This window comes from Ranitomeya variabilis, chromosome 2, assembly GCF_051348905.1.
Source record: "Ranitomeya variabilis isolate aRanVar5 chromosome 2, aRanVar5.hap1, whole genome shotgun sequence".
Taxonomy (NCBI): domain Eukaryota; kingdom Metazoa; phylum Chordata; class Amphibia; order Anura; family Dendrobatidae; genus Ranitomeya; species Ranitomeya variabilis.
Genome location: NC_135233.1, coordinates 847,056,926 through 847,069,302, shown reverse-complemented (window position 1 = coordinate 847,069,302; position 12,377 = coordinate 847,056,926). Strand labels below are relative to the sequence as shown.

The window sequence follows — 12,377 nt, the reverse complement described above, 5'->3', positions numbered from 1 at the left end:
AAAGCTATCTGCGCTGGATTAGAATATCCCCTTCTATATAAAAAGATCCTAAGGAATAATTGCTAAAATAATGGACCTCCAAATAAGAAATAAGAAGAACTGTATGCTCGTTAAAATCAATAAATCGTGTGATAAAATATATATATATATATATATATATATATATATATATATATATATATATATATATATATATATATATATATATATATATATATATATATATACACACACTCACTGGCCACTTTATTAGGTACACCTGTCCAACTTCTTGTTAACACTTAGTTTCTAATCAGCCAATCACATGGCGGCAACTCAGTGCATTTAGGCATGTAGACATGGTCAAGACAATCTCCTGCAGTTCAAACCGAGCATCAGTATGGGGAAGAAAGGTGATTTGAGTGCCTTTGAACGTGGCATGGTTGTTGGTGCCAGAAGGGCTGGTCTGAGTATTTCAGAAACTGCTGATCTACTGGGATTTTCACGCACAACCATCTCTAGGGTTTACAGAGAATGGTCCGAAAAAGAAAAAAAATTCAGTGAGCGGCAGTTCTGTGGGCGGAAATGCCTTGTTGATGCCAGAGGTCAGAGGAGAATGGGCAGACTGGTTCGAGCTGATAGAAAGGCAACAGTGACTCAAATCGCCACCCGTTACAACCAAGGTAGGCCTAAGAGCATCTCTGAACGCACAGTGCGTCGAACTTTGAGGCAGATGGGCTACAGCAGCAGAAGACCACACCGGGTACCACTCCTTTCAGCTAAGAACAGGAAACTGAGGCTACAATTTGTACAAGCTCATCGAAATTGGACAGTAGAAGATTGGAAAAACGTTGCTTGGTCTGATGAGTCTCGATTTCTGCTGCGACATTCGGATGGTAGGGTCAGAATTTGGCGTAAACAACATGAAAGCATGGATCCATCCTGCCTTGTATGGAGCATCTTTGGGATGTGCAGCCGACAAATCTGCGGCAACTGTGTGATGCCATCATGTCAATATGGACCAAAATCTCTGAGGAATGCTTCCAGCACCTTGTTGAATCTATGCCACGAAGAATTGAGGCAGTTCTGAAGGCAAAAGGGGGTCCAACCCGTTACTAGCATGGTGTACCTAATAAAGTGGCCGGTGAGTGTATATATATATATATATATATATATATATATATATATATATATATATATATATATATATATATATATATATATATATATATATATGTATATATATATATGTATATATATATATGTATATATATATATGTATATATATATATATATATATATATATATATATATATATATATATATATATATATATATATATATATATATATATATAAATATATATCTACCTGCTAAGGTTTCTCATAGGGATGAAGTGATCCGTAGTTGAATAAAGAGCCGGTGGAATCACAGTTGCATGCGATCTTACTATGTTCGCAAATCCAGTTGCCGCTTATAATACACACTCCTGTCGGGGTCCAGGCTCTGATACCTCCCGCGGACAAGGACTCCACAGAGTGCCGGGTCTTGCCTCTGGAGTAGCGAGTTGCAGGAACTGCCCCGGCCGGTGGCAGAGAGAAAAATCCTGCACTCGTACTTACTGAGAGACCGGTCAGTGTTGCTCCGGCTTAGCCGTTCGGTACTCTGCCGCAGCAGGATTTAGTGTGACGTCACAGTCACGTGAAACCTCACGTGACAGGCTATGGAGAAAGAATAGGACCAAATCTTACGCGTTTCGGAGCAAAAAAACGAGCTCCTTCATCAGGGATGGTCCTTCCTAAGTTGTATGTATCTATATAGCCTACCGCAATCACATGACCGTAATTTAGGAGTTAAAGGCAAAAAGTTCAATATCGCTATTAAGGCCCTTCGGGATTAAGGTATCAAAAATAAAAATCATCTTTGTTTCTTCTCTAGACATTTTCTGGATAAAATCCCCACCTCTTCGGCATTTTTGTACCAATTTGAGACCAGTAATCACGGTGCCACATATTGACCCTCCATGATGCATCAGGAAATGTTTAGAAAGGGGATGCCCTTCAAATTTTTTATTAATGTTGCTGATATGTTCATTAATTCTAATCTTAAGGGCCCGTTTTGTTCTACCGATGTAAATTTTATCACACGGGCATCTAATAGAATAGATGATCCCTTTGGTATTACAGGATATAAAATTCTCAATCCTCCAATCAATATTTCCCTTTTTACAAGCAAGTTGTTTTTTCGTTTTAAGTAGTTTGCAAGACTTGCATTTTTGACAGGGAAAAAAACCTTGAGGTTTTTGGGAACACCATCTTTCAGTGGGAATAAGATGTGGAACTGTGGGGGCTATTCTGTTTCCAAGATTTCGTGCTTTCTTGTAAATGAAGAGTGGATGTTCAGGAAGTTTTTCACCAATCACCTTGTCTTCTCTCAGAATGTCCCAATGTCTCTGCACAATCTTTCTAAAAAGATGTGTATTTGCATTATATCTAGTGATAATCGGGACACTCTCCAGTGGTACTTGATTGTCACGTTTTTCTTTACTTCGAAAAAGACTGGATCTAGATAGTTTCTCAACCTGGTTTTTTGCCATAGACCAAGAGCTGTGTGAATAGCCCTTCTTCACAAATTTATCCATAAGAACTTCCACCTCCTGGGTGAAATCCTGTGGTCGGGAACAATTTTTATGTGCCCGAATCATCTGGCTTTTGGGAACATTCAGCAGCCAATGGGGAAGATGACAACTGTCTAGAGAAATGTAGTTGTTCCCATCAGTGGGTTTGTGGAATGTTCTCGTATTAATCCTCCCCTCTTCAATAAAAATATTCAGATCCAAAAAATCAATAGAAACTGTACTGGTGGTACCCGTAAATTTTAAAAAATATGAATTTTTATTTAAATTACTGATAAAATTGGACAAGGACTCAGGACCACCAGACCATATAAAAACAATGTCATCAATAAATCTATGCCAGAGTACCAGGTTCGCTCTCAAGGAGGGATCATTATGGATGGTATCATGTTCCCATTTACCAACGTACAAGTTGGCATAACTTGGAGCGAACCTGGTACCCATAGCAGTACCCCATTGCTGGGAGTAGTAGTGCGTTTTAAATTTAAAATAGTTGTGAGTTAAAATGAAACGCATACAGTCCAAAATAAACAAAATTTGGCTTCTGGGAAGTGTGCCCTGTTTATCCAAGAAAAATTCCACTGCTTCACACCCCTTCTCATGCTGGATAACAGTATAGAGGGAGGTGATGTCCAATGTTCCCAAAATAAAATGATCCTTCCATTCAACATTTTCCAAAATTCTCAAAATATGCGTACTGTCCTTTAAATGAGATGGAAGTTCAGGGACTAGTTTTTGTAGATGGCAATCTACATATTTTGATAAGTTGGCTGTTAAACAGCCTACACCCGATATTATGGGTCTACCCGGGGGATTATCAGAATTTTTGTGGATTTTAGGGAGGTAATAAAAATAAGCCATCTGTGGATGATTTATGGTAATAAAATCATGCTCCCGTTTAGTAATAATACCTTGATCCCACCCTTTGATTAAATCCTTCATTTCTAAAATAAAGGTATTGGATGGATCTGTGGATAGAAGTCTGTAGATGTGTTGATCTCCCAATAGTCTCAAACACTCCTTTATATAGTCTTCAGTGTTGAGAATAACAATACTACCACCTTTATCCGCTGGTCTAATAGTAATATCTTTATTAGTTTGAATTTGTATGATGGCCCTTTGTTCCGCATGTGTTAAATTATTTCTGAATTTAGAACACCTTTTGTCAGGAATTTTTCTAATGTCCCGGATCACATTCTTTTGAAATGCTTCAAATGACTCGTTTTGTGAAGGTCAATAAAGAAGTTGTGCTAAAAATCAAGTATAAATCGCAGAATGGGAGGCCCAAAGTCCTCTATGTGATAGGAGAAATAATGCATCGTCTTTGCTGTTTTTGGTGGGGGAATTACTGCGCAATTAGGTGTTTAAAACCAATCTCCTGCAAAGGTTATAATAAACCCCCTTTCAGAATGTCTAACATAGGAAGGCAAGAAAGGAAGACAACTTTTTTTAAAAGAATAACTTTCAGTATGGGAAATAAATCTCCAATATATTGTCCCAAAAGTATTTTTCGTCTAACATGAAACCGATTAATACAGCATTTGGTGTAGTGAGTGGTATAGGATTTTAGATGAAACCCATCATGCTCCAAAGGTATGTGATCTGCAGACAGGCTGTTCTAGAGCAGGAGGAGCGGATTAGATTGATGTACATTTGTGCTGAAAAATTTTCAATAAACCTTGCATTTTATTCATTGAAATCCCTGGTGTTTTTTTTAATGCGTCCAGTAGGCGGTCCTATTCAGTGACACCATCCATCTACACATGCAGTCATACAGGGAAGACTGTCACTTAGCAGGACCGCCCACCCGACTTATACTGGGAATTTCAGTAAAGAAAATACAAGTTATATTGAATCTGCTCAAACAAACCTACACATCATTAGGCTCTGCTTCTTTATACCATGCAATCCACATAGACTGCATGTACAACATGACAGGTTCCCTTTAATAATAAGAAAAAAAAATAAAACAAGGTTTGGCACTTTAACAGTTAACATGATTAGTGAAATTGTTGGTTATCAGCAGTCCTACCTAATGATCCTAAAAAACAACCTCAGGATATATTCGAAATAGAAGGCACATATCCAACATGTATTCGTGAATGCATTCATCATCCATGGACACATTTGGCACCCTTACCCTTCAGCAAAATTGCTGTCTGCTCTCCAATCAATGATGCGGCAGATGAAAAGCGTGCTTGCAAAATCTTGTGGTCGCACCAAGAAGTCTGCAGGGCAGTCAGCATGTGGGACGTATATTCTTGGTACCCTATGGTCAACGGGTGAAAACAAGGCATGTCTTTTGGCAAATTCCCCACTTTTGTCTGTCATTGGTTTAATGAAGCCGGTGGCAGCTCTTGAATGTTTTTTCTCCAATATGAAAACAACCTATTTAGAAAAAAAAAGTAAAAAAAAAAAAGTTTCTGAATAAATCTATATTGCGGAAGTCAATGGGTGCAATAGTTAAACACAACAGAAAATATTTGACTGTACAAAAACCCTCTGAAATGTAACTACCATACTTACAGAATATGTTGGCACCATAGAAATTATAATTACTGTATTACTGCAATAGTACAAAAACAGGAACATACTGGAAAGCATTGTAAGAGGCATTAAACTTACCAAGTATAACAAACTAATAATATTACTCATTATTTGATTTCTGATATTAACCAGTAGTGATAGAAAAAAAAAAAAAGCATGAAGCGCAGCAGTGCACACAAGCTGAGGGGTACAGTACCCCACAGTGGCTGCTGTAGGTGCAGTTTGCTGTTGAACACCTTAAAGGGAAGCCATCAGAATAGAAATTAAAATAAGCTACATTTTTGGCATTCTTTTCATATCACTTTTTAAATTTTTCTAAAAACTTCCACGTAGTGTAGAGTTTTTTTGCAAATCTCAGAGGCAGGACTACAGTTACAAGTAATACCTTTGTACAGGGGTGTCAAACTGCATTCCTCGAGGGCTGCAAACAGGTCATGTTTTCAGGATTTCCTTGTATTGCACAGGTGATCATTTAATCACCTGCACAGAATGATTCCAGCACCTTGTGCAATGAGAAGGAAATCTGGAAAACACGCATGGTTTGAGGCCCTCAAGGAATGCAGTTTGACACCCCTGCCTTTGTACACAGCTGTTAACACCGGATCCATCAGTCACAATAGGCAACGGGACACAGCGCACCCACCCTGCATCTCCTCTTAACATTTGCACACACATTAGATACTTCAGTATAAAAGATGGGGTCAGAGTTTATATTACCCATTTCACCAAACAGTTAAAGATCAATGAAGGCATTAAGAAGGCCCCCAGCTGCCATAGCAACTCCGTAAGACCCCTTTATAATTTTATGTGGGGTGCCATTGACCTGTGGAGTGACGGACATCATGTCGGAGACCCTTTAATCCTTGTGGTCAGACTTGTACATGTATGGAGTCTGTCCTAAAGGGGGTTAAGCTGCCATGCTGAATAAGTCACTGCCTTTTTGTTGATGGGGTCCAATCTCTGCGTCCCCCATTGGCTTCTTGCACTGCATCTTCGTCACTACTTTTTTCCCCTTCTTAGTAATTGCCACGTGAATGGAGCTTTGCTGCAGTTTCTGCAAGTCTGGGTGGCTGGGAGCAATGTTGTGCAGGGAAACCTAAATTACATGGTTTATTCTACTGAACAATACGCAATGGAAGACAGTAGGGAAAATTGGCCAACTTTAACCCCTTAACCCCAGGAGTTTTTGTAAATTTTGTGTTTTCGTTTTTCGCTCCACATCCTTCCCAGAGACATAACTTTTTTATTTTTCCGTCAATATGGCCACGTGAGGGCTTATTTTTTGCGGGACGAGTTGTATTTTTGAAAGACACCATTGGTTTTACCATGGTAAAACTAGAAACTGGGAAAAAAATTCCAAGTGTGGTGAAATTGCAAAAAAAAAGTGCAATCCCACACTTGTTTTTTGTTTGGCTTTTTTGCTAGATTCACTAAATGCTAAAACTGGCCTGCTATTATGATTCTCCAAGTCATTATGAGTTCATAGACACCAAACATGTCTAGGTTCTTTTTTACCCAAGTGGTGAAAAAAAATTCCAAACTTTGCTAAAAAAAAATTAAAAAATAAAACAAAATTCTGCAATTTTCCGTTAACCGTATCGTCTCCATTTTTCGTGATCTCGAGTTGGGCGAGGGCTTATTTTTTTGCGTGCCGAGCTGACGTTTTTAATGATACCATTTTGGTGCAGATGCCATCTTTTGATCGCCCGTTATTGTATTTTAATGCAATGTCGCGGCAACCAAAAAAAACAATTCTGGTGCTTGACTTTTTTCTCCCTACGCCATTTAAAGATCAGGTTAATCTTTTTTATTGATAGATCGGGCGATTCTGAACACGGCGATACCAAATATGTGTAGGTTTGATTTTTTTTTATGGTTTTATTTTGAATGGGGCGAAAGGGGGGTGATTTTAACGTATATATTTTTTTTTCATATTTTTAAAAGCATTGTTTTCTTAATTTTGGCAGGCTTTAATAGCCTCCATGGGAGGTTAGAAGCTGCCACAACTCGATTGCCTCTGCTACATAGAGCCGATGCTCAGATCGCCCCTATAGTAGAATTGCAGCATTGCCATGACCGCTGACCACAGGGTGGCGCTCACAGCAATCCAGCATCAACAACCACAGAGGTCTTTAGGAGACCTCTGGTTTTCATGCCAACGCACCGATAACCCCCGATCACATGATGGGGTCACCGGTGCGCGCATTTCCATCTGGAAGCGCTTGTTAAAGGGAATTTGGGACCCCAATCTACGCCTATAAGCTAAGGCCACCGCCATCAGGGGCTTATCTACAGCATTCTGTAATGCTGTAGATAAGCCCCTGATGTAACCTGAAAGATAAGAAAAACAAGTTCGACTATACTCACCCAGGGGCGGTTCTGGTTCGGTCCGGTCCGATGGACGTCGCGGTCCGGGGCCTCCTATCTTCATACGATGACATCCTCTTCTTTGCTTCCTGTCGTGGCTCCTGTGCAGGCATACTATGACTGCCCTGTTGAGGGCAGAGGAAAGTACTGCAGTGTGCAGGCGCTGGGCCTCTCTGACCTTTCCTGGCGCCTGCGAACTGCAGTACTTTGCTCTGCCCTCAACAGGGCAGTCATAGTACTCCTGCGCAGGAGGCATGGCAGTAAGCAAAGAGGAGGACGTCATCGTATGAAGATGGGAGGTGCCGGACCCAGACCGTGATGCCCATCGGACCGGACCGGACCAGGACCTCCCCTGGGTGAGTATAATCAACTTGTTTTTCTTATCTTTCAGCTTACATTGGCGGCTTATCTACAGCATTATAGAATGCTGTAGATAAGCCCCTGATGGCAGTGGCCTTAGCTTATAGGCCTAAAATGGGGTGACAAAATCCCTTTTAATGCTGCTGTCAGAGTTTGACAGCGGCATTTAACTAGTTAACAGGCGCGAGCTGATCGCAATTCTTCCTGCGCCTATTGCGGGCATATGTCAGCTGTTCAAAACAGCTGACATGTCCCAGCTTTGATGCGGGCTCACCGCCAGAGCCCACATCAAAGCGGGGGTTCTGCCATCGGACATACTATTCCGTCCGATGGCAGAAAAGGGGTAAAATGCTACCTGGTAGACATTTTATAATCAAACAGAAAAAACAATGACGGCAACATACTGGAATTATTTAATGTAGTGCCAATCCAGTCATCCTTCATTGTGCGCAGCGCTGAAACCATATGGTTTTAAAAGGATTATAAAGTTAATGTAAATATAATGCACGTTTGGCGCTATTTATGAGCAGTAGCGGATGGTTAGATCTATGGAGGACACGCCACCCTGAGACAAAAGAATATACCTGTCATTCATCAACTAGACAGTCTCTATCTCGCATAGATTACATATTTGGATCTAGTGACCTGGCATTATGGGTGGATAGTATAGAACATGGTAATAGGGGGATATCAGATCACAGTCCAGTTATTCTCAAATTTAAATATGGTCAGCCAAACAACCATATACCTTGGAAATTGAATCCCTTCTGGTTGAAATTGGTAGATTCTAGTGATAGAACGGTTGATCAGTTGAACTGTTTTGTCTCTACCCACCCAGACCCCTCGAATCTTAATCTGTTTTGGGTTTACTCTAAAGGCATATTTAAGGGGATGTTTGTCCTCCACAATTTCCTACATAAAAAGGGTGACGGCAGGGGAGGATGATGAGATGGAGCGGCGACTGAGGGACTCGGAGGCCGCCTATGTGGCTAATCAGACCAGTGGTAACAGGGTGGAATGACTTACCTCCCAAAGATTATACACCCAACATATAGACACTAAATCGAAGCGCAAATTATTTTTTACCCGTCAATCCTATTTTGAATTGGGGAACCAGGCCAGTACACTCCTAGCCTTTATAGTACGCCAGCATAATACCTCCAATACAGTACTACAGATTCGTGCACTTGATGGTTCGTTGGTATCCTCTACTGAAGAGATTCTTCGATGTTTTTGTAATAAGTCATTGTACGAATCTGGTAGTGGTTTTGGTGTCCCTGAGTGTATGGACTATTTATCGGACATAGCGTTCCCCTCACTGAGTCCAACCCAGCAGGTTTTTATGGAGGCAGAGTTTACTCTGGAGGAGGTGGAGCATGCTATAGTGGACATGGCTACCGGGAAGGCCCCTGGACCTGACGGGTTTCCCGCTGAGTTCTATAAAAAATATCGGAGCCACCTGGCACCACTTTTATTAAAGGTACTCCGGAGCATATGGGAGGGAGAGTTTATGCCTGAAACATTTTACGATGCAAATATTATTGTACTTAAGGAGGGAAAGGACCCCCTGGAGTGTGGGTCATATCGCCCCATATCATTGGTGAATGTAGATTATAAGATCTTCACTAAAATCTTGGCCACCAGACTAAATACGATCATACTAGACCTTATACACCCAGATCAAACTGGCTTTATGCCTGGGAAAAGTACCTCCATCAATATTAGACGGGTCCAATCAGTGATTCAATATAGCTCTTTAGAACTGGATAATAACTGGGCACTGGCGTCACTAGATACAGCCAAAGCGTTCGACTCTCTTGAGTGGCCTTTCCTCTCCGCATGCCTACGGAAATACGGTTTTGGGGACAAATTTATTAGAGGGATAGATACACTATATAGGAATCCTAGGGCACGGGTAATTGTGAATAACTCTATCTCTGATTCTTTTACCTTGCACAGGGGAACCCGTCAGGGATGTCTTTTATCCCCGGCTCTCTTTGCCCTCGCGATAGAAGCTTTAGCAATACGCATACGGTCCTCTACAGATATTAAAGGAATTAATATTGCGGATCGTATAGATACTATTGGTCTTTATGCCGATGACATGATTATATTTATGGATAAAATAGAAAAAACACTACCGCAAGTAATAACGACCATCGACAAATTTAGTAAATTCTCCGGTCTCTATATAAATTGGGACAAGTCTGCCCTGATGCCTCTGTCTCATGTTCCGATACCCTGTCTCGAAAATCTCTCGTCACTACCTGTAGTCTCCAGTTTCAAATATTTGGGTATTCATATGTCCCAATATAGTCGGCTAGACCTACAACTTAACATTCACCCATTATTAGACCTGGTCAAATCTAAATTTATAACCTGGAGCAACCTTCCCCTCTCTGTTGCAGGCCGCATCAATTTAATTAAAATGATATTGCTCCCCAAACTTAATTATTGTCTCCAACACAGTGCCATGCCAATACCCAAGTCTTTCTTCGCAAATTTAAATTCCCTGACTACATCCTTTATATGGGGGAAGACCAGACCCAAACTTAAACTATCTACTCTGCAGAGACCAAAAAGGGGGGGTGGGGCGGCTTTGCCAGATTTCTATCTGTACTATCTTGCCGGACAAGCTAAGGCATTGAGCAAATGGATGCCTAATAACTCTTTACCTAATTCAGAGTGTCATTTACTCCACTCTGCCCGGATTGATTGTCCATTGGGATTTTTGGAAACAGAGAAAGTCAATGCTCCCCGTTTGCTGCCTTTACTTCGACTGGCGAGATTGATATGGAGACAATTCAAAAAAAATTATTAAATTTGCAGATGTAATAGCTGAAATGCCACTATGGCATAATAGTTATCTCCCAGAATTACTGAATCACCCATCTACTGAGTTCTGGATCTCGTGCGGTGTTCTTTCGGTGGGCAATGTACATGACCAAGGGGTTTTTGTATCCTTCGAACAATTACGGGATACCTACAATATCCCAAGATCTCAATTCTTCAGTTATTTACAGCTAAGGTCAGCTTTCCAATCATATATGCGAAATATAGGTGCGGGTCGAACGATCTCGTCTCTACCTCTGATAGGCATTCTCAACTCACAAGGTCCTCAGGGACTCATTTCCTCCTTATATACATATTTGTTATCCGTGGGAGATGGGTTTACTATTAACTCCCTTAAAAAGAAGTGGGAGGGACTTCTTCCCGATACATTGGGAGAGGAATGGGAAGATATTCTAGAGTCTCCAACTAAAGTTTCTCCTTCAGTTAATAACAGGATGACCCAGCTGTACATTGTATATCAGACCTATTTGACCCCAACGCGACTCTTTAAAATGGGTCGCCTCCATTCGTCAGACTGCTTGCGATGTCATGCACGACATGCAGATTTTATCCATATGATTTGGAGGTGCCCGGTAATTTCTCACTATTGGAAAGAGGTCACGACACTATTAACATCTTTATTGTCAGTCCCTGTGCCACTTGAGCCATTGACCTGCTTATTCGGAGTGTGGGATGCAGAGGCCTGGGATCACTATACTGGGATCTTTCTTCGAGAGACGCTCTTCTTAGCACGGAAAGTGCTGGCATTAAGGTGGATGGGTGGTTCCTCCCCATCTCTCAGAGTTTGGATTGACTTGGTGAACTCGGTCATCCCATATGAGAGAACACTGTACCAAAATAGAGGGTGCCCAGGTAAAAATCTGGGGTAGATGGAACTCCTCTCATCATACTCTGTAGTCTGCGCTGATTAGATACATGCACGGGAGAATGGGCTTGTGGTTTTGGGACATCGCTTGTGGAGTAGGATTCAAATCTGTTTTTTCCTTTTGGCGACTTACTGTTCACGGTTAAAGTTGTATAGTAGATATTTTATAGGTGCTAATGATTTAGCATACACAGTTTATTACCCCTGTAAGTTCTGGATATGATGATATTCTGTAATTATTTGTATTCGGTGGTATAATTAATGATGATAAATGCTAATGTATGCATTATTTGTTTATTCTGGAATCAATAAACGAATTAAAAAAAAAATATATAATGCATGTAATAGACATTGCTATTTTTATACTTTGTCAACCATTATATTTCATTTAGCATGCACATACACGTCATACATTACACTGCTCTCAGACGAGGTAGCAAAAACCTGCTGACAGATTCCCTTTAAAGGGAACCTGTCACCACGTTTTTGGAAGATGGGATAAAAATAGCGTTAAATAGGGGCAGAGGTGGGCGTTACATTAGTGTGTTTGTTATGCGTTTATTACCCACCTAAGTTGCCGAAATACCTTTGCAAAGTCTCCGTTTTCGCCTGTCAATCAGGCTGGTCTGGTCAAAAGGGCGTGTTGTCTTCCCCCAGATTTTGCGTAGTTTTCCGTTGGTGGCGTAGTGGTGTGCGCATGCCCAAGGTCCCGAATCCTCTGCCAGGGGATTTAAAAGAGCGCGCTGTTCGTTTTCATTGGTGATCGGAGGG

At 40.9% G+C, this 12,377-nt stretch overlaps 1 protein-coding gene across 3 annotated transcripts in view; it reads right to left on the bottom strand.

The window, feature by feature from the left end:
• DIS3L2 (DIS3 like 3'-5' exoribonuclease 2) overlaps window positions 1-12,377 on the bottom strand; it is a 445,122-nt gene that overhangs the window by 259,088 nt on the left and 173,657 nt on the right. For all 3 annotated transcript variants that reach the window (XM_077290198.1, XM_077290196.1, XM_077290197.1), the window contains one exon: window positions 4,755-5,002. In XM_077290198.1, coding sequence (XP_077146313.1) covers window positions 4,755-5,002 — 248 coding nt within the window. The remainder of the gene's footprint in view (window positions 1-4,754; window positions 5,003-12,377) is intronic.